The 22,621-nt window shown below is 41.8% G+C and overlaps 2 protein-coding genes across 9 annotated transcripts in view; one reads left to right on the top strand and one right to left on the bottom strand.

Annotated features, from left to right (window-relative positions):
* Positions 1–1,227, bottom strand: part of SUGP2 (SURP and G-patch domain containing 2) — a 39,942-nt gene extending 38,715 nt beyond the window's left edge. For 5 of the 6 annotated variants that reach the window (XM_063455377.1, XM_063455380.1, XM_063455381.1 and 2 more), the window contains exon 1: positions 1,167–1,227. The gene's annotated coding sequence lies outside the window, so the exon portion shown is untranslated. The remainder of the gene's footprint in view (positions 1–1,166) is intronic. The other variant, XM_063455378.1, reaches the window with a different exon arrangement.
* Positions 1,228–1,506: 279 nt separating this feature from the next.
* ARMC6 (armadillo repeat containing 6) overlaps positions 1,507–22,621 on the top strand; it is a 34,887-nt gene continuing 13,772 nt past the window's right edge. Inside the window, exons 1-5 of one of the 3 annotated variants that reach the window (XM_063457299.1) lie at positions 1,507–1,525; positions 6,042–6,189; positions 8,196–8,278; positions 14,649–15,219; positions 21,488–21,633. In XM_063457299.1, the coding sequence (XP_063313369.1) occupies positions 6,069–6,189; positions 8,196–8,278; positions 14,649–15,219; positions 21,488–21,633 (921 nt within the window). In that variant the 5' untranslated portion in view covers positions 1,507–1,525; positions 6,042–6,068. Of the gene's footprint in view, positions 1,526–1,917; positions 1,938–6,041; positions 6,190–8,195; positions 8,279–14,648; positions 15,220–21,487; positions 21,634–22,621 lie in introns of those variants that run through there. The other 2 variants (XM_063457298.1, XM_063457300.1) reach the window with 2 other exon arrangements.

Here is a 22,621-nt window from a genome sequence, read left to right as displayed (position 1 = left end):
GCATGCGCATTCTGCTCCACTACGGAGCTGACGTCGGACGGGTACAAGAGGTCACCAGCGCCGGGCTGCCCGGCGCTGGAATAAGGTAAGCTGCTGAAGGGGTTTTAACCCCCTTCAGCGCCACAGGAGGGGGACCGCTTTGTTTTCCAGACACTATAGTGATCCTTTAAAAGATCAGCAGCATCGAGTGCTGGGACATTATATATATATATATATATATATATATATATTTTTTTTTTTTTTCCATAGGTAAACAGCAGTTTTTCTGAAACTTCTATGTTTACAGCTGCAGGGTTAACCCTAGATGGACCTGGCACCCAGACCACTTCTTTGAGCTGAAGGGATCTGGGTGCCTAAAGTGGTCCTTTAACCTGCAATGCAGACTGTTAAAACTGCTACCAAACAGCCACTAGATGCTCTTCCATGGGAGTTTTTACTCCATAAAACGACACTGGAAATCCGCACGCTTTGCATGAGAACATCCAGCGTCCTCAAAATCCTCATAGGAAAGCATTGATTTAATGCTTTCCAATATGGATGGCCTAACGCGCGTGTAGCGCCCACTGCATATTAGATTTCACCTCGGTGACGATGTCAGAGGAGGCGTACCCGGAGCACAGGGACTTCGGCGCTGGAATACGGTGAATAAAAGAAAGGGCAGGATTTTCTTTTCTGTGCAGTTATATAGGGTTTTTGTTTATTACTCTGTATACAGGATTAAGGCATGAGGCCAAAACGTTGTGCATGATTTTTTTTTTCCTGCTTCTGAATAAACTCCCACTAATTGCACCACACTGGGAAGCCTTTAGGTTATTTAATCTTCCAGTGCCTGGAGTGGGGGTTACAGAGAGACATTTAGTGTCAGGATTCCAGCTTAGTGTTCCTATAAATCCGCACTGAATTCCTGCGAATTGCCATTTACACTAAGCATCCTTCCTAGTGCTCAGCAGACACGGCTGTGCTGGCCTACACAGAGCATGGCCCATTCACCATGGAGGACTGCTTGCCGTCACTATCTTATTTCATAGCAATAAAATTAAAAATATCACCCGGTCTCAGCGGTCAGTATTGCCCCCAGCCCCGTTACCCCCCAGCCCCGTTACCCCCCCAGCCCCGTTACCCCCCAGCCCCGTTACCGCCAGCCTCCATTACCGGCTGCCTCTTACCTTGCCGCAGCTCTGCACACCGCCCTATTTCACTGTTGTTCCTTCGCCTCTCCCAGAATACCGCGCGCGAGTTACGTTACACGTGTGGGCGGAGAGCGGCGGACATGTTTAGTGAGGGCGCCACAGAGCCTTTTTTTTTTTTTAAATTATTATTTTTTTTTTTGGGGGGGGGGGGTTAATTTTATTTTAAATGTAGTTATAGTGAGTAACCTTAGTAAATGCAATATGTACGAGGTTTGGCTGTAAACGATGTATGGTCCTGTGCTTTGCCCTCACTGAAGATGGCTGCCGGTGACGTCATTTCCGGCCGCGGTTGCTATGTTATAAACGTGCGGGCGGCCAGTCAGAGAGCAGGCAGAGTAAGGCAAGTCATTGTGTTCTCCTCGGGGTATGTGGGTGTGTTGGGTGGCCCTCTCTGCGGCCGGTGACCGCTTACTGAATGACATTACGCCGCTATGGCTGCTCACTGTGAGGATTATGCACTAACCTGGGAACTGTGAAGGCAATGCAATACAATGGCGCATGTCAGGTCACAATGTATCGAGATTAAACGAATTGCCAGTCAGCAGAATGCTCCCAATCTGGTGGTTTTGGCCTTAAATATGTAAAGCAATGTTTCCATTTATACACAAGCCAGTAGTTGCAGAATCATCACTACCACCAGATTTACTGGAGATGACAACTGCTCCCACCTCCCAAAGGAGCAGCATGACAGCATCCTGCACAGTCGGTTATATAGCTTTCCTCCATGGATGCCTCTGTAGAGCAGGGGTAGGCAACCTTTTTCACTCCAGATGTGTACTGCTACCCATAATGCTCTTATAGATGTTGCTTAACTACTACTCCCATGATTCTATTAATGAAATGGGCTGAGAATCATGGGAGTTGTATTTCAGCAACATCTGGAGGGCCAGAGTTTGGGGAAGCCTGTCTTATAGCCATAATGCTGGTCAAGACTCATGGGAGATGTAATTCACAACTCTCCTCCCTCAGCCGATGTCTGCGCCGAATGCGTGGCAAGAGCCGCGCATGCATTCAAACAGTCCATAGGAAAGCATTTCTCAATGCTTTCCTATGGACGTCAGCGTCTTCTCACTGTGATTTTCACAGTAAGAATCGCGGAAACGCCTCTAGCGGCTCTCAGTGAGACAGCCACTAGTGCCTGGATTATCCCATAGGTAAACAGCAGTTTTTCTGAAACTGCTATGTTTACAGCTGCAGGGTTAACACTAGATGGACCTGGCACCCAGACCACTTCATTGAGCTGAAGTGGTCTGGGTGCCTATAGTGGCCCTTTAATGTCAACTGTGGAAATTTAAATGAACTAGGCTGATGCTCACAGTCATGTGAATGGTAATGGTGGGTTCTGCTTTATGTGTCACAGGATGATCAGTCTGGTTTCATTCTCATACTAACTTAATGTAGAAATAATGAGGAAATAAAAAATGACGGACACTATATTTGACAATTTGGACACTCAATGGATTAGATTTATCAGTGTCCTGACACTATTTAGGTTTGCTTATTAAAGTAAAAATGTATAGGGACACTATAGTCACCAGAACAACTATAGCTTATTGTACTTGTTCTGGTAAATATAGTTAGTCCCTGCAGGCTTTTAATGCAAATACTGACTTTTGAGAGAAAAGCCATTGTTTATATTACAGCCTAGAAACGCATCTAGTCACCACACCTCAGATGGCCACTAGAGGTGCTTCCTGGGTCAGTGCTACACAGTTCAGGTCTTCACACTCTGCATGAAGGTGCTGAACTTACCCCATAGAGATGCATTGATTCAGTGCATCTCTATGAGGAAATGCTTATTGGTCAATGTGGCTTTTGGCTCTGCCCTACCTCATTGGCTGAGATCATCAGAATTGGCAATCTCAGTAGGGATCGACCGATTATCGGTCTGGCCGATATTCGGTATTATCGGCCAATAGAGATACCGACATTGTCAATAATACATATCAGGACTGCCAGGCCCATTACAAGCCTGGGGAGGTGGGGGGGGGGAAGCAAGCGCTTACTTACCTTCCCTTCAGCTCCCCTGGGTAAATCTCGCGAGACCCGCGGCTGTCAGAGCGTTGCCATGGGTTACCATGGCAACGCTCTGCGCGGCACACAGGCCGCAAGATTTAAACAGGGTTGCTGAAGGGAAGGTAAGTAAGAGCCTGCTGCGGGCCCCCACTGTATTTTCCATGCCACTGGACCACCAGGGAATGCTATATTCCCCCCTCCCTGGCCAAGTAAGAAGCAGGGAGGGGGGGACTAAAAAAAAAAAAAAATAGTATTAATTAAATCTTAAAAAAATGTTTTTTAAAAACAAATGCCCCCTCCCCCAAATTACATACCTACAGAAACACACACACACACTGCATTATATACACACTGCTTTGTGTAAACACACTACACAAACACACACACACTGCATTATATACTCACACTCTACACAAACACACTGCATTGTACACACACTACACAAACACTGCATTATATAAACGCACTACACAAATAAACACACTGCATTCACTATACACACACACTTTGCATTTAGTATATATACACACACACCACACTGCATTCACTATACACACACTACACAAACACACACTCTGCATTCCTTATATACAACTTTACAAATACTGCATTCACTATACACACTACACAAACACACTCTGCATTCATTATATACACAGTACACAAATACACTCTGCATCCACTACACACACAGCTTCCCTGTCTAAACACACTGCATCCACTACATGTGGCATGTAAATTTTGTGCATTTACCGATCCCTAGATCTCTGCAAATCTAATGCTTTCTTACGCTCTGTTCAGACTACTCCTCCTCTTATACCCCCTTGCAGCTCTCTGTGCGCTGGGAGGAATGAAGATAACTAATTACGTCCTGGCGCTGAGGCCACACAGGGGAATGGGCGGGCGGCAAGCAGAGCAGTCTTTACCTGGTGCCCTGTCAACATCCAGTATCCTGTGTTGTCTCAGCACCAGAAGGAAGTAACTAAAGCTCCCATCACTGAGTCAGGAGGAAATGGGAAATCCCAGGCGCCGGTCTCAGCACCAGAAGGAAGTGACTAAAGCTCCCATCACTGAGTCAGGAGGAAAAGGGAAAAAGGCTGATCAATCCCAGGCGCCAGGACAAAAATTTTAGTTGCCATGGTGACCTGGTGCCTGGGATTTGTCGAGCCTTTGTATATAGTTAGTGTAAGCATTGGTTAAGGGGTATGGTTGATATAGCGTTAGTGTAAGTTAGTGTAAGCATTGGTTAAGGGGTATGGTTGATATAGCATTGACTACCGGAAATTTATTTAGATCCTAGAAATACTAAGCAGAGTGAGCAAGGCAACAACGTCTGGGTTACCCTTTTACCTTGGGTAGAGAAGAAAAAAAACAGGGTGTACTTGCAGCAGTTCATGGACTACATATTATTTACTGATCGTACCCATTCCAGCAAATTATATGGAAGACCCATTGTCAGAAGCAAATATTCAAACAAACAGGTCCAAAGTTTAGCAGTCCAGAAGTGGAACAGTAATCCATATCTTGAAACACTATGTTGCTGAATTGCTTGGTTTTAACATTGGTTTCTAAAGTTGGATTTTACTGGGCCTGTGTTTCCAATACACCCATGTGAGCATATCCTACTTGCTGGAGTAATAGGGTAAAAACATTATGACTTATTGGATCCCTTGCAGGGCCATTCAATCTTTAGCATAGTCATGTGCAGCTCTCTTCATTAGGGTGTGCGCAGGGGAAGTTTTCCCCCTATGTTATTTTTTAATGTTATGTACTGTGAATATATATTAAAATGCAGAGTGGATGTATGGTGTGGGTGTGCAGGTGTATGGTGGCTGTAAGTGTTGAAGCTGTTACTGAGTTGTCCGCTGTGGCTTTCTATGTGTGATGTATAAGGCCGGCTGTGTGTATAGCTGTGAGTCATGTGTAAGAAATACATGTGGCTTCCAACAAAGTGGAATTTCTATTAAGTACAAAATAAAAAGGGAGATTCAAGTTAGCCGCCCCTCAAGCCAATATACCTAGTGGGAAAGTTGGGTGCTGTAGTGATGGGTTAAAGGTTGTAGTGGGGGCCTAGGGGCTGTAGTGAGGCGATAAGGGCTGTAACAAAGAATAGGGACAGTAGTGGGTTGATAGGTGCTATAGTGGGATGTAGTGTGGAGAAGTAGTGGAACTAGAGGCAATAGTGGGCAGATAGCGGCTTAACTGTGGAGTTAGGAGCAGTAGTGGGGGTTAGAACCTGCAGTGGGAGTGAGAAGCTGAAGTGGGGGGTTAGGACCTGTAGTTGGGGGTTAGGTGCTAATGGGAAAGTACAATTTTTAATTTAGCAAAAATAAATTTTAAAAATGAAATAACATGTCTTCCCCCCTTCCTGAAGCTTACCTTGGGCCAGAGAGGAGGGGAATCCTGATCCCTGGTGGTCCAATGAAAACAAAAGCAGCATGTCTGCACCTCCAGCTCTTTCTCATTGGCACTGTGAAATGTGTCAGTATAATGAGCGGAGAACTTGGCCTAGAAGAACTGACCAATTTCTGCCTCCTTACCCACAGACTCGATCACTGGGCAAGATGGTTAGGCTTCTTTTGATCTCCCTGCTGGCATGTTCAGCAGCCGACACTTCATCTGCAGTGGATTGTTCCTAGACTAACCTTCTAGAATTGACAAGTTCATAGAAATTAAATTGTTTTAAATGTGTTGCTTTACATAAAGTCAGTTTATGCGTCCCCCTTGCCAACTATATGTTCTGCTTTCTAAGACATATAGTGATACAAAAAGAAATATAGGAAAAGAAAATACAAATCTGTGCACAACACCGCTTCTTTTAATGTATTTTTCTAGATAAAGGAAACCATCCATTGGACTAAAATGGCGTGCAGATGGGTTACCCAGGAGACTTTTGACGACATTGTACGTGAAAACATGACAGAGTTTGAAATGGATCCAGAGGAAGCATTGAATGATGCCATCCAACAACTTGAGTCTCAAGGTACTTTTTGTGAAAGTTTTGCTCATGAATATATGTGAACAAATACACAGTTCCGTAGAACTTAGTAAAACTATCTTCATCCCCTAAAGTGTGTGAAAATAATCGCTAATTGAAGCGCCAAAGATGTCCATGTTGTGCGAAACAGATCCTGCTTTATAATCCATGTATTTTTTTATGTTGTTTGATAAACACCTTCAATGTTTGTAAAATATACTCTTTTGTCTGAATATCTATAAAGATGTATGGGTGGTCCATGGCTGGTCATTGCAATTTTCAAATTAAAACCCGTGCATTGGCACAAAAAGCTATGTTTTCAAAACAACAATTAAAGCATGCAGTAAATTTGAGTTGGAAATCTGAAAAAGTCATAGCTGTATGTGCCTACTTAGGTATTCAGCATGACCTTCCGGAAGAAGTGTGGAAACACAAACTTTCACAGCTGTATTTTTCCAAGGCCTGCATTAGAAGATGTAGTTTATCCAAAAACAGAAAGTTGTGAGTACAAACTTATGATCGATGAGTGGGGGAAAAAGGCCAATATAAAACATCTTTAGTCCATCTCAAACAATTAAATCTCAGTCATGATGACAGATTTTATAAAGATGAATGTTTTACTGTGCTTATTTGTTGAGCACGATGGAATATCCTTTTATTTTGAGTTTGAGTTATGTAGGTGATGCATAACAGTCAACTATATTTAAAGGTAAGGCAATAACAATTAGTTATCTCTAGCTCGTTGTACTATTACAGAAAGGGAATAAAGGAAATATGTATTTAGAATTAGAGATCTCTAAATAATTAGGGTATTATTGCATGTTTCACTCTCTCAACGCCAGAAGTGTTGTCAAATGTCTAGACCCCTGTTCAGTTATGTACACCCCGACATAGGGAAAAGTAAGATGAGCCATCATTGGTGTTTTTTTAAAGTAGTTTTGTCTTTCAAGATGTGGAAAATGGAAATATGTTTTCTCTCTATATAAAAGACCAAGATAGGATTGCTCTGCATAATGATTATAGTATTTTGCTTTTAGAAATTATGACACTGAAACAGATAATACTAGAGTGTTTCTTTGCATATTTTGCATGTAAAATTTATCTTGTGATAATGCTTTGCAGTAGACTATTTGAGATTTTGTGTAAATCAAAGGGACACTATAGTCACTAAAAAAGCTTTAGCTTAACGAAGCAGTTTTTATGTATAGATCATTCCTCTGAAGTTTCACTGCTCAATTCATTGCCGTTTAGGAGTTAGGCCACTTTTGTTTCTGTTTATGCAGCCGTAGCCACACCTCCCCTGGGTGTGACTCACAGCCTGTATGAAAACAAAATTGTTTAATTTTTTTAACAGATGTAACTTACTTTAAAAGTTTTTATCTCCTGCTCTGTGAATTAAATTCTATTTATATACAGGAGGCTCCTGCAGGGTCAAGCAAGCTATTAGCAGAGCAGGAGATAAGAAATTCTAAATTAAACAGAATTTGTAATACTAGAAGTGTAAACATTAAATGACTCTTTACAGGACGTTTGTAGGAAGGCTGTGTAAGTCACATGTGTGTCACTAGGTGTGCCTAAGGCTGCATAAACAATTGTGATTTAACTCCTAAATGGCACAATATGGAACAGTGAGACTGCAGGGGCATTATCTATACAAACAGCTTCATTACGCTAAACTTGTTTTGTTGGCTATAGTGTGCCTTTAAATTTTGATCTTTCCACAACTTTTTAAAGGGGCAGTCAAAACACTATAATCAAAATATTGTAGATTTTATGGTTCTAGTAGGTTCTGGGCACTGTCCCGATACAAGGGCTTACTAAGGCACCTGTGGTTGGGCCCTGCTCACCATATTGCTAGTGTAGACATTCCACTTCTGCATTAATAGTATCAATTTTGTCAATATTTCAACAGCACTGATGGTTGTGGTTATGGTATGTTGACTGTCCCTTTAATAACAATTATTTATTAGCTGTATAAGATTTATGTAAACTGTTTTTCTTCTTTGAATTAGGTGTTGATGTGACCAACATAGTTAAGGCTGTGCAGAAACCTTGTGGGGAAAATGAAACTGAACCAAGTCATGATATTCTGCAGGTTGGTAGAGGAAGCTGTGTAAAAATGCTGAATTAATTTTAAAAACAAGTTCTGCAATAAGGTCTTTGGAACTAATTGTCCTCTAAATCTCTCCATATTAAAGGAACACTATAGGGTCAGAAACACAAACTCAAGTGATGATTTCCTATAGGAAAGCATTGGAATGGCTGAGATGGTCAATTCTGATTATCTCAGCCAAGGAGGCTGACCAGGGGGCGGATCCAAACGCACCCTTGCCAATCAGCATATGCATTGAGTTAATGCATCTCTATAGGGAATGTTCAGAGTCTCTAGAGGGTGGAGACACAAGACACTGGAGGTGACCCTAGCCATAATGTAAGCACTGCCTTTTCTCTGAAAAGACGGTGTTTCCTGCAAAAAGCCTGCAGGGACTGACTATACTCACCAGAACAACTACATTAAGTTGTAGTTATTCTGGTGACTATAGTGTCCCTTTAAACCCTCTTGATTTTGTGATTGCTCAAAAACCCAATGGGAGGCATAGGGGCTTGCAAACTCAATTACATGGTATATAGAACAACTTGGAAGATGTTTCTTTGAATTTTGCAAATTTCCAAAATTCATACTGAAATTGGTCACTTTTAGGTTTGTCCCTTGAAATATTTGAGGGTAAATTATTTGAACTATTTTACTACCTTTTGGATTTAATTTCCTATCTTACAATAATTGTTTCTACAGCTGAGAATCTGAGACATGCCCTTTTAGGCAACTTATTCAGTGCAGTGGTATGGATGCAGTGGTCCTGTCATTTTAAACCTGTAATTTCAATTTCAGTGCAGTTTTTTTGTGGAAACCACCTCTTGTGGCTGTCTTCCTGACATCCACTAGAGGCACTTCCTTCTTCATACCGAGTAAAACTAATAGCAGCATTTGATTGGAGGAGCCTTGTGTTTCCATGAGAAGCATCAGATTGCATAACATCCCCCTCCCTCCATCAGTGGAGGCGAGTGAGTACTGTAATGATTTATTAACCCTTACACAACTGGGGGGGCAAATACAGATTTGTATTACTAGCACTATAGTTTCCCTTTAAAGCGGCACTGTGATACCGTGGGAATTAGGGAGCTATCTACTAAGTGGCTGCAAGATGCAGCCGTGGCACGAATATGATCGAAGTTTCATTCATTCAAATGAAATTCCGATACGAACAAAGTCCCCAAATGCGTCCTAACACAAAACTGTTCTCATTCCGTTAGGATGAAATTTGGTAGTTTCGTCGGCGTTCTGTCTAAAATGACAGGACGTTCGGGAAAATTGAAAGGAGACTTTGCGGAAACACGGAGGAAAGGTGAGCCTTGTGGGAAACTTGCTCTGACCACCGGAAATGAAGCACTCTTTGCTCCTCCGCTGGTCATAGCTGGTCAGGCGTATGAAATCCCCCTAAGACAAATAGTCCCTACTTTGTCTTATGATTTTAAAGAAAACTAGAGCAGATATGAAGACATTAAGAACAGATCCTGAAAGGTAAGTTCGGCATGACAGTGCCGCTTTAAGCCTCTCTTAGAAGAATTAAAGGAGACATGTCACCAGGGCCGGAGCGTCCATAAGGCGGCTCAGGCAGCCGCCTTAGGGCGCACCGGCCCGGGGGGCACAAAAGTCCGGGTGACCGGCAGGAGGTTGGGAAGCGCACAGCTCCCCTCTCCTGCCGGACACTTCTTGTAGTGTGGCCGAGCGCAAGCCGGCAGTGCCGCGGACTGTGTGGAGGGGGCGGGGATATGAACACGTCATATCCCTTCTCCCTCTGTAGCACACAGCGCGGCTGGCGCCCAGCAGGGGCAGAGCTACCGCCGGCCCCCTACGTCAGCCTGGGAGCAGAGAGGAGGGGAGGCTGGGCAGGACCAGCTCCTCCAACTCCCAACTACCTCAGGCAGCACTTTGGATCTCAGGTAAGCCACCCTCCTGAACCTGTCTGTCAGTGGGTGTCTGTCTGTCTGTCTGTCAGTGTGTGTGTGTGTGTGTGTGTGTGTGTGTGTGTGTCTGTCTGTCTGTCTGTCAGTGTGTGTGTGTGTATGTCTGTCTGTCAGTGTGTGTGTGTGTTTGTGTGTATGTCTGTCAGTGTGTGTGTGTGTCTGTCAGTGTGTGTGTATCTGTCTGTCAGTGTGTGTGTATGTCTGTCTGTCAGTGTGTGTGTGTCTGTCTGTCAGTGTGTGTGTGTCTGTCTGTCAGTGTGTGTCTGTCTGTCTGTCAGTGTGTGTCTGTCTGTCTGTCAGTGTGTGTGTGTATGTCTGTCTTTCAGTTTGTGTGTGTGTGTGTCTGTATGTCAGTGTCTGTCTGTCTGTCTGTCAGTGTGTGTGTCTGTCTGTCAGTGTGTGTGTGTGTCTGTCTGTTTGTGTGTGTGTGTGTGTGTGTATGTCTGTCTGTCAGTGTATGTCTGTCTGTGTGTGTATGTGTCTGTCTGTCAGTGTATGTCTGTCTGTCAGTGTATGTCTGTCTGTCAGTGTGTATGTCTGTCTGTCAGTGTGTATGTCTGTCTGTCAGTGTGTGTGTGTGTGTGTCTGTCTGTCTGTCTGTCAGTGTGTGTGTGTATATCTGTCTGTCAGTGTGTGTGTATGTCTGTCTGTCAGTGTGTGTGTGTTTGTGTGTATGTCTGTCAGTGTGTGTGTATGTCTGTCAGTGTGTGTGTCTGTCTGTCAGTGTGTGTATGTCTGTCTGTCTGTCAGTGTATGTCTGTCTGTCTGTCTGTCAGTGTGTGTGTGTGTGTATGTCTGTCTTTCAGTTTGTGTGTCTGTATGTCAGTGTATGTCTGTCTGTCTGTCAGTGTGTGTGTATGTCTGTAAGTGTGTGTGTATGTCTGTCTGTCTGTCAGTGTATGTCTGTCTGTCAGTGTATGTCTGTCTGTGTGTGTGTGTGTATGTCTGTCTGTCAGTGTATGTCTGTCAGGGTGTGTATGTCTGTCAGTGTGTGTGTGTGTCTGTCAGTCTGTCAGTGTGTGTGTGTGTGTGTGTCTGTCTGTCTGTCAGTGTGTGTGTGTGTCTGTCTGTCAGTGTGTGTATGTCTGTCAGTGTGTGTATGTCTGTCAGTGTGTGTGTATTTCTGTCTGTCAGTGTGTGTGTATGTCTGTCTGTCAGTGTGTGTGTATGTCTGTCTGTGTGTGTGTGTGTATGTCTGTCAGGGTGTGTATGTCTGTCAGGGTGTGTATGTCTGTCAGGGTGTGTATGTCTGTCAGGGTGTGTATGTCTGTCAGGGTGTGTATGTCTGTCAGGGTGTGTATGTCTGTCAGGGTGTGTATGTCTGTCAGGGTGTGTGTGTCTGTCAGGGTGTGTGTGTCTGTCAGTGTGTGTGTCTGTCAGTGTGTGTATGTCTGTCAGTGTGTGTGTGTGTCTGTCAGTGTGTGTGTATGTCTGTCAGTGTGTGTGTATGTCTGTCAGTGTGTGTGTATGTCTGTCAGTGTGTGTGTATGTCTGTCAGTGTGTGTGTATGTCTGTCAGTGTGTGTGTATGTCTGTCAGTGTGTGTGTATTTCTGTCAGTGTGTGTGTATTTCTGTCAGAGTGTGTGTATTTCTGTCAGAGTGTGTGTATTTCTGTCAGAGTGTGTGTATTTCTGTCAGAGTGTGTGTATTTCTGTCAGAGTGTGTGTATTTCTGTCAGAGTGTGTGTATTTCTGTCAGAGTGTGTGTATTTCTGTCAGAGTGTGTGTATTTCTGTCAGAGTGTGTGTATTTCTGTCAGAGTGTGTGTATTTCTGTCAGAGTGTGTGTATTTCTGTCAGTGTGTGTGTCTCTGTCAGTGTGTGTGTGTGCCTCTCTGTCAGTGTGTGTGTGTGTATATGTCTCAGTGTGTGTGTGTGTATATGTCTCAGTGTGTGTGTGTGTATATGTCTCAGTGTGTGTGTGTGTATATGTCTGTCAGTGTGTGTGTGTATGTCTTTCTGTATCATTGTGTATGTATGTCTCTATATGCCTCTCTGTTTCTTTGTCTGTGTCTGTATTTCTGTGTGTGCCTGTGTCTGTATGAATGTATGTCTGTGTTTGCACGACAATGTACCTGTATGTGTAGATTGTATGACTGTGTTTGTTTGATTGTGTGACTTTTAGGACTGTGTGTCTGTATATCTTTGTGACTGTGTGCCTGAATAATTATGTCTGTGTGGTTGTATGGTTGTGTGTCTGTATGTTTGTGTATTTGTGCATGTATGTATTTTTGCCTGTATCCATGTCTATGTGGGAGAAAAAGAGAGATAGATAGGGACTGGGGGGAAGAAAGAGACAGAAAGGGGCTGGCGGGGAAGTAAGAAATACAGAAGAGGGGTTGTAGGAGATACACTAAAGGGCACAAAGGGGTAAGACATTGAAGAGGTTGGATATGCAACACTAATGGGGGTAAGAAATTCAAAAGGGGGCTACGAGACACAGAGGTGAAGATGCATTGTTTATTTTTGGGGGGGGAGGCGTGGGGTGGGGCGTCAAAATGCATCTTCGCCTGTGTAGTCAAAAATCCTAGCACCGGCCCTGCATGTCACCCACAAATGTTATTTTTCAGGGTGGCCTTAATGCTATCATAGAGTGGATGCAGACTTTAGTATTCATAACAGAATACTTTAATGGCAGTTAGGTAGAACTCCTAAGTAAGTACTATGCAATTTCTGTTCGTCCAGGCATTTCACAGTGTTCTTTGTTTTATGTAGCTATTGCATAACCATATAAAATTATATAAATGTGGATAGTTTTCTTGCATATCAAAACTGCGCAATTTCATGTGCCTATTTTTTGTAGCTCTTGCCTCAGATAATAAATGAGTGGTATTACAGGATCTCTCATGTAAAGGAACGTTGCATCACAGATTTGAATAACATTGCAAAAATGGTCTTGCTGGAGTTCATAGACATGAGACCCTTTTGAGTGGGCATTATCCAAATGGTTATTTGCTGATCTTGATACACACATTAATTTGTTATAAAACAAACTCGTTTCCCTGGCACTATAGCTTCCCCTTCTGTCAAGGCCCACCCCAGTGGTGCAGAAGGGGTTAATGACGCTTTCTGTCACTTACCTGGCTCCAGCGCCGATGTCCCTGGGAGCTGGCTTTGCTTCGCCCATGCTCCTCCCCCGCCGGCGGATGTCCGCAGGCAGGGAACACCTAATGTGCATGCATTAGGATTTCCCCATAGGAAAGCATTATTCAATGCTTTCCTATAGGAATCCCGGCTACGCTGGAAGTACTCATGCATAGCGAGAGGACGTCCAGCGTCATTTAGACAACCAATAGTTGTCTAAGCACCCGGAAGTCCCTCTAGTGGAGGAGTTAAAGGGACACTATAGTCACCAAAACAACTTTAGGTTAGGTTTAGGTTAATGAATCCGTTTTTGTAAATAGATAATGACTCTGACGTTGCACTACTTAATTTACTGCCATTTAGAATTTAAACCATTTTGGTGTCTGTTTATGCTGCTCTTGCCACACCTCCACTGTCTGTGACTGACACAATCTGCATGAAAACAATAGTTTCATTTCAAGTCAGATGTAACTTGTAAAAGTATTAATCTCCTGCTCTTTAATTACATACCGGAGGCTCCTTTAGGGTCTAGCAAGCTATTAATGGAGAAGGACATAAGAAATTCTAAATGAAACCAAGTTTGCTATAAAGGAAGTGTAAGCATTAGATGACTCTTTATAGGAAGTGTTTAGGAAGGCTCTGTCCCATGCAGGGAGATGTGGCAAGAGTTGCAGAAACAAAGTGATTTAACTCCAAAATGGCAGAGAATTGAGCAGTGACACTGCCGGGGGATGACCTACATACCAAAACTGCTTTGTTGAGCTAAAGTTGTTTTGGTGACTATACTGTCCCATTAACCCTAGCAGGTAATTTTGCAGTTTATAAAAAAAAAACTGGAATAATTACATGCACGTGGATAAGGTTGATGGGAGTTTGACCACTTTAATTTTGACCAAAAAAAAAAATAATTATTGCCCATGGCAAATATCAAGATGTGATCTCAAATTTTCTTACTACTTTTTATTTTTTTTTAATTATAAGGTTTGAATTTCTGATATTGTTCTGTATTGCAGTCTGATATAATTTATTTTTATTTTGTATTATTACCTTAATTTATAATATTGGCAGTATTTTTACTCATAAATCTGTTTTATTAACAGGCTTGTTCTAAAATGCACTTTTTTTTTCAATAATATGTTGAGATTTTTTTTCTCTTTAGTAATTTGTGTTATTTTTGAAATGATATAATGTCAGACCTGACATGACTAGGTTTGAGAAAGATAAAAAAAATTTGACCAGTTATATACATATCTGTGGATGATGCTAGCAACCAATGTCTTTTCAGAAATCTGTAAGCCGTATGTTGGTACAATGCTGTTGCGTGTACGTTGTATTAAATGCCACTCTTGCATTGCAGACGCTTGGATCCTTGAGAGACAGTGTGGATTCATCCTCTTTGAGCAGTGTTTCTGAGCTCTTAGTAAAGTTTGGGGACCAGTGCAAAGAAGGTATGGCTCATCGTTACTTAGCAGGGCAGAAATCAGCCTACCCCGTGGTCCTGTCAGCATGGAAACTCTCAGAAGGAGACAGAGAGGCTCTGCTAAATGCCCTGTATGCCATGTCCTGCCTCACTGATGGGCAACCTGATTTACTGGAACCTGTTGGACTGCAGATGCTCATTCAGGCTCTACAGAACCACGCCAGTGATGCTGAGGTTACACTGCTAGCTATTCGCCTTACACGCCATGTGTGCCTGAAGCATGAACAAAACAGACAAAACCTTGTTAAGGCAGGGATTCTAGGACACCTAACTACAGCCATAGTCAACCATGTTTCAGACCCAGATGTGGTGCGTGAGAGTTGCTCTGCTCTGAAAATTATGACTTTTGATGATGACATCAGGGTTCCTTTTGGCCAAGCCCATGAACACGCCAGGATGATTGTTATGGATCAAGGAGGCCTGAAGCTTTTAATACAAGCTGCACAAGGTAGAATTTTATATACGTTAAGACCATTGACTTGTTTTGTGTTTACCTGTTCTGAAAGAATTCTATAGGTGATTTCAAGACATAAATAAATAAAGGTGCTAAGTTGTACACACCCAGCTGTAAATCAGACAGTCAGGAAGTGCTCTGCATGTTTGCTTGGTGCTGGGGCGCAAAGACAAAATCCTGGTGAATATTATTGTTTTTAAAACATCTCCCAAATGCATGTTCTCTGTTTTTGTGCTGTTGTGTACTGTAGGCCATATCCATGAAAGTACACAAATTACAAACACGCACAGTTTATTACTAGGGATCGACCAATAATGATTTGTTAGAGCCGATACCGATAATCTGTGAACTTTCAGGTCGATAGCCGATAACTTACCAATACCGATATTCTGTACATTTACCGTTTTAACAAAAAAAAACTTTCTACACAAATCTACTATTAACCAAACATATTTATTTTTATTTATTTTTTTGCAAATTTTTTTATTATTACGGTAAATGCACAAAATATACATGCCAGTCAGAATTCTTTATGTTTTCAAGAATATTTGTGTGTGTAGTGGATACAGTGAGAGTATTTGTGGATGCAGTATGTGTGTTTGTGTAGTGGATGCAGTGTGTGTGTGTTTGTGTAGTGGCTGCAGTGTGTGTATGTTTCTGTAGTGGAAGCAGTGTGTTTGTGTGTAAATGTGTGGGGTAGGAATCTGGGGTAGATGAGCAGGGGCACTATGGTAGACGGTGAGCAGGGGCACTATGGTAGCAGGGGCACTATGGCAGTAGGGGCACTTGGGTGGATGGTGTTGTAGAGGCACTGGGGTAGATACATGGGGAGCATGGACTCCTTCTAGCTTACCTCACACTTACCAGTTCGGGCCACATTTAGCCCCGTCCCGCTAAGCTCCGCCCAGCCGCATGCTAAGCTTTTTTTTCTTTCTTGACTTATATTGGCATAGAAGTGCTCATGTACAGACATACACACGGAAGTGCATTCATGAAAAGTTGCAGCAAATTAAATCCGGAGCTGTTAATCAAAGCTTCAGGTACATTTTATGAAGACATTATAAAGCTAATTATAAACTTCACTGGTTGGCCTTGTCAAATGTAAGTTTTTCATTTTATTTATTTTTTACACTAGTGTCATTGGCCATTTTTTTTCTGTCAGTTTTGAGTACAAATTTGAATAACACAATGCTCATTAAGTGAAAAACAACATTACACATTGGATTAGTCTCATCACCGCCTAAATACATGCACAAGTAATGCCAGTGCAGCCCACAATAACAAACCTCCACACTTATGAAATGATTTATAAACATATGGCATCGATCTTATTATTGCTTTTAACTTAAGTCAGTGTCACAGGCTAGGAGGTAAAGAGGAGCCCTCTGGAGAAAGAGTTCTGTGAGCAGTGTGCTCTTACCTTTTCTGAAAATCTGTGTTTTTATGGTAAACACAGCAGCTATACAAAAACATTTTGTAACATTATTGCAGCAAAAATATTACTACCGTATATACTCGAGTATAAGCCGACCCGAATATAAGCCGAGGCCCCTAATTTTACCCCAAAAAACTGGGAAAACTTATTGACTCGAGTATAAGACTAGGGTGGGAAATGCAGCAGCTGCTGGTAAATTTCTAAATAAAATTAGATCCTTAAAAAATTATATTAATTGAATATTTATTTAGTGTGTGTATATAATTAATGCAGTGTGTGTATGATAATGCAGTGTGTGTATGAGAATGCAGTGTGTGTGTATGAGAATGCAGTGTGTATATGAGTGCAGTGTGTATATGAATGCAGTGTGTATATGAATGCAGTGTGTGTGTATGAGAATGCTGTGTGTATGAGTGCAGTGTGTGTGTATGAGAATGGTGTGTATGAATGCAGTGTGTGTGTATGAGAATGCTGTGTGTATGAATGCAGTGTGTGTGTGTATGAATGCAGTGTGTGTGTGAATGCAGTGTGTGTATGAATTCAGTGTGTGTGTGTATGAATGCTGTGTGTATGAATGCTGTGTGTATGAGTGCTGTGTGTGTGTATGAATGCAGTGTGTGTGTATGAATGCAGTGTGTGTGCATGAATGCAGTGTGTGTGTGTATGAATGCAGTGTGTGTGCATGAATGCAGTGTGTGTGCATGAATGCAGTGTGTGTGCATGAATGCAGTGTGTGTGCATGAATGCAGTGTGTGTGCATGAATGCAGTGTGTGTGCATGAATGCAGTGTGTGTGTGTGTGTGTGTGTGTGTGTAATGCAGAGTGTGATGCAGAGCCTTGGTGGGGGGTGGGCATTTTCATTTTTTAATTATTTTAATATTTTTTTTGCTTCATTACATTTTTTTATTATTATTATTTTTTTATTTTATTATTATTTTTTATTTTATTATTATTTTTATTTTATTATTTTTTATTTTTATTTTTTTTTATTATTATTAATATATATACATTTTTTTCGTCCCCCCTCCCTGCTTGCTAGCTGGCCAGGGAGGGGGGCTCTCCTTCCCTGGTGGTCCAGTGGATGGGCACTGTGTAGGAGGGGCTGTGGGGGCTGCAGAGAGATGAGCTCTCGCGAGATTTACACTGGGAGCTGACCGAGGTGCTGAACGGACCGGCGGAGGAGGAGAGAGCTGACAGGAGCTGCAGGAAAGGTAAGTAACATCTCTCTGCAGCCCCCACAGCCCCTGTCTGTATTATGGCAATGCAAATTGCCATAATACAGACAATTGACTCGAGTATAAGCCGAGTTGGGGTTTTTCAGCACAAAAAATGTGCTGAAAAACTCGGCTTATACTCGAGTATATACGGTATGTATTGAGAAAACAAAAGGTATAAATTCTGCAAGACTAGAACGCTTATTAAAGGGACACTATAGTCACCAGAACAACTACAGCTTATTGAATTTGTTCTGGTGAGTAGAATCATTACCTCCAGGCTTTTTGCTGTAAACACTGTCTTTTCAGAGAAAATGCAGTGTTTACATTACAGCCTAGTGATAACTTCACTGGCCACTCCTCAGAGATCCTTCCTGGGTCATGGCTGCCTACAATGCATCCAAACATTCAGTGTCTCCTCCCTCTGCATGCAGACACTGAACTTTCCTCATAGAGATTCATTGATTCAATTCATCTCTATGAGGAGATGCTGATTGGCCAGGGCTGTGTTTGAATCGTGCTGGCTCTGCCCCTGATCTGCCTCCTTGTCAGTCTCAGACAATCTTATGAGGAAGCATTGTGATTGGATCAGGCTACCACTTCTGATGATTTTTTTTTTGATTTTTTTTGAGGCAAACAGCATGCAGATCTACAGCTTCTGTCTTGAATACAGTAAGACTTTGCTATATTTATGAAGGCATGAGGGACCCATGGGGGCTAGATGGTGGATTTAACACTATAGGGTCAGGAATACATGTTTGTGTTCCTGACCCTATAGTGATCTTTTAAAGCACAGCTGTTGCTAGTATTTTTTAAAAATTATTATTATTATTATTAGAATCCTTTCAGCATGTAACTAAAAGATATGGCATTTTTTTTTTAAAATTAAATATATGTAATATACTCCTATTTTCACAGAACACTGGATCCCTCTGCTATATTCATATACCTTCAGTAGAAGTAAGGTAGAACGTGATTGTTCGGCTCCTGCTTCACTCCCTGCACAGAGCGGTGACATCATCAGTCATCGCCCTGTGTAGGCTTCTAAGCAGGGCAGAGTTGCTGTAGAGTCTGGTCCAAACAATGCTGTAACATTGGTCTGGATGAGGAAATCACTGATTTTCCAAAATCATCCATACCAATCTACAGAACTGGAATCGCAAACTGTCATTCATTGCTATTTGCAAGCAAGTGATAATTTGAAGAACTATTTGTCCACTGACAGCACTAGCAGCCAGTGCGTAAATAGTTATAACCCCTATAGCACAAAGGTTAATTATTTGATGACTTTCCAGCACTTGTTAGTCAGCCGCCAGATGGAAAAACAAAAAATAAATAAAATATTAGTACATAAAAATCCTTTGGGGGTCAATAAGACCCCATATTTCTACAATGGAAGTATTTCTCCCACAATTCCTTTTTTGGCCTATGTGCGTCTATGCGAAAGCTCTAATAAAAGGCACATTTTAATATAGTTAAATCAGAGCAGGGGACATGTAGGGAAGAAAGAGAAAACATGCTGCAGTTGTCTGTTAAAAATTATTATTAAGCACCCCCTGGAGGTAATTATAGGCTCTACACTCAGGAAACAAGCATCTAGAACCAAAAGCATCCTTTGTAGTAGCTGAGTGCAACACTAGCCTATCAGGTTGTCTGTATGCAGGCCAACTATTTAATTGTTTAATTTATGTAATATTACTATACCAAAAATACATCCTTTTGGCAATCAGGTCTGAAAGCATAACCTGAAGAGTGGAGTGCAATTATGAAGTATATTTCTAAGATAACACGAAAATGAGGCAAAGTACAAATAAAATATAATAAATGAGCCAGTAAGAGCAATACACTGTAAATGGAAGCTCAAATGGACATATTTAGCATATATAACAGAGGTGAATCCAACAGCGTATCTGTTGTTCAAGGTGTGTGCACTCGTAAGGCATCTTCTAAGTCCGAAACGGTTGGGTTGGGTGGAGAGAGCCTGTATCTGGGAAGAGGAAATAAGGAAATATATGGATATTATATCACTCTAAGATACTTGGTCTACTACTAGTATGAGTAAGATATGGAGAAAGGATTGGAATATATATATATTTAACATGTCGACATTGTACCTATGTGTATAAGCAATTGACATGGTGCTTATCTAAGGAGTACGAGCTAGAGATTGTTATAGTAGGAAGAAAAGGACACTAAAAAAATCCGGGGATCTGTATGGGAAGATAAAAACTTGTAATGAGTCAAATCAAAGTTGCTTTGTGTTCCCAGTATTGGACAGTTTTAAGGCTGTCGGGGTCTTACCTTCTGTGGAGTCCGGTATGCAGAGATATATGCTCACCCTTGCAAATAAACAAAGACCAAGGTGGTCAGGTAATTCACCTGGCCTGTGAGTCTGTGCACAGGGTCTCTGCAGGGATATACTCTAAGTCGCAGTAAAGAGTAATCGTGGAAAGCCGAAGTCAGGGGAAGCCACAGGTCAGAGAAATCGAAGAAACAAGCCAAGGTCAAAATCCGGAATCAGTCTGAAGAACACTGGATCAGGATACGAGAACTAAACTGCAGAACCAGAGTCAATGAACTGACACTGCCCTCAGGGAGAGGCAGTGTCTTATACCTGGCTAATCTACAGGTGGACCATGATTGACAGGAGCAGTCATAGGTTAAGTCCAGCTCCCAGTGCTAGAGACATGGCAAAGATAAGGCGCCTCCGCGCAGGTCCTGTCAGCTCCCAGTGTAAGTCTCGCGAGAGCCGCGGGGTCAGAGCGCGGCCGCGAGACTTACACTGGGAGCTGACGGGGAGCTGACCGGACCGGCGCGGAGGCAAAGGGAGTTGACAGGAGCTGCAGGAGAGGTAAGTAAACGCTCTCTGCCAGCCCCCCTCCACTGAACTGCCAATGCCACTGGACCACTAGGGAGTGAGAGCCCCCCTCCCTGCCATGTATCAAGCAGGGAGGGGGGACGAAAAAAATATAAATAATAATAAAATAAAAATATTTAAAAAATAATAAAATAAAAAATAATAATATAACAAAAAAATTATTAAAATAATTTAAAAAAAATAAAAATGCCCACCCCCCACCAAGACTCTGCAACACATATACACACACACACTGCACTCATACACACACTGCAAATAAATATTCAATTAATATAATTTTTTTAGGATCTAATTTTATTTAGAAATTTACCAGTAGCTGCTGCATTTCCCACCCTAGTCTTATACTCAAGTCAATAAGTTTTCCCAGTTTTTTTGGGTAAAATTAGGGGCCTCGGCTTATATTCGGGTCGGCTTATACTCGAGTATATACGGTATTTATTTTGGTTTGTATATTTTATTTACTCTCTGTTTGATTGAAAGATATGATGTGTTGTTCTATGCATTTCTTATATATTTGAAAATGTCTTAAAATGTATCAAGTATGCAACATGTTTAGAACATTGCTAATGTCCATAGATATACTAGTATTTTTAGATTTTAGATACATTTTACATTAATCTTACTCGCATAGCTTTTCTTTATACCTGTATGCAAAATGGCCATCCATGTAAGGGTGTTAATCTATATTTGAGTTTCACAGAAAGTGTCTCACTCTCTAACCTTTGTAACCCACAGGATTCACAAATAATTCCAGTGTCCTAAGTGAAATTTGTGGAACTATCTCCCGTCTCTGTGTTCGGAATGAGTTTTGCCAAGATGTGGTCGATCTTGGTGGACTGAATTTCATGGTGGCACTTTTAGCTGACTGCATTGATCAGCAGGTAATGTTGTGGCCATCTGCTTACTGTATTACATCTTTGAGCCTTTAACGTTCCCTCCAGGCAAACCTCTGCATTAAACTGAAAGCCAGCATTGGTGGATGATGGTGAGGCTGATTTAAAGCATTCTTTAAGTTTTCCTTTCCTTGTACCCCATTGTATCTTAATGATCGCGCTCCTATAATTGCCTTTATATTTATGATCTTTTTTTTCCTTGCACTGGATCGCAGTATCTGGTTGCTGACAGTTTATTCTCTGTCCATGATATCTGCAGTTTGACCTTCTGTGAGATTATTTTCTATTTTAGGTAAATTAGCTTGGCAACAGAATTGCAACATTGGTTATCATGGCTGTGTCACCTCAAATGTGTCTTTCTTCTATTGTTTACTTTTTTATTCCTCTATCAGAATCTGTTTTTTTTCTTAATTTCTGATTTATTTCAGACTAGGTTGTCTTATGTATTTTTAATACGGTTGACAATCTTGACAAGGGGTTGAGAATAAAGGAACACTATACACAAGCATGTATTCCTGACCCTATAGTGTTAAAACTACCATTTTGTTGAATTGCCCTCTTAAAAAGGGTTAAAATGTACCTTATTTCCAGCTCTCCACGGTTCTGCAGACGCAGGCCCTGCCCCTAATCCGCCTTGTTGGCTTACATCCTCAGATTTGATGATCTCCCACAGGGACAGCATTGAGTAGGCTGAGATTGCCAAGGAGGCAGGCAGGAGCAAGGCCAAACGCCGCCCTGGCCAATCCGTGTCTCCTCATAGAGATGCATTGGATCAATGCATCTTTATGAGGAAAGTTCATTGTCTCCATGCAGAGCATGGAGACGCTGAACATCAGTGCTGCCCACTCTGTGTTCATTTTCTGATCACTGGACATGGTTTAAATTCTGTTTTGATTATCTGGAAGCGCTACATCTGCATCTCTTATACTAAAGAACAAATTCTGTTTGGCAATTAATTATAAAACAGGTTTTTAAA

This window comes from Pelobates fuscus, chromosome 5 (assembly GCF_036172605.1).
Source record: "Pelobates fuscus isolate aPelFus1 chromosome 5, aPelFus1.pri, whole genome shotgun sequence".
NCBI classification, from domain to species: domain Eukaryota; kingdom Metazoa; phylum Chordata; class Amphibia; order Anura; family Pelobatidae; genus Pelobates; species Pelobates fuscus.
The sequence above is the reverse complement of the archived record's forward strand: the minus strand, read 5'-3'. Positions and strand labels throughout refer to the sequence as shown.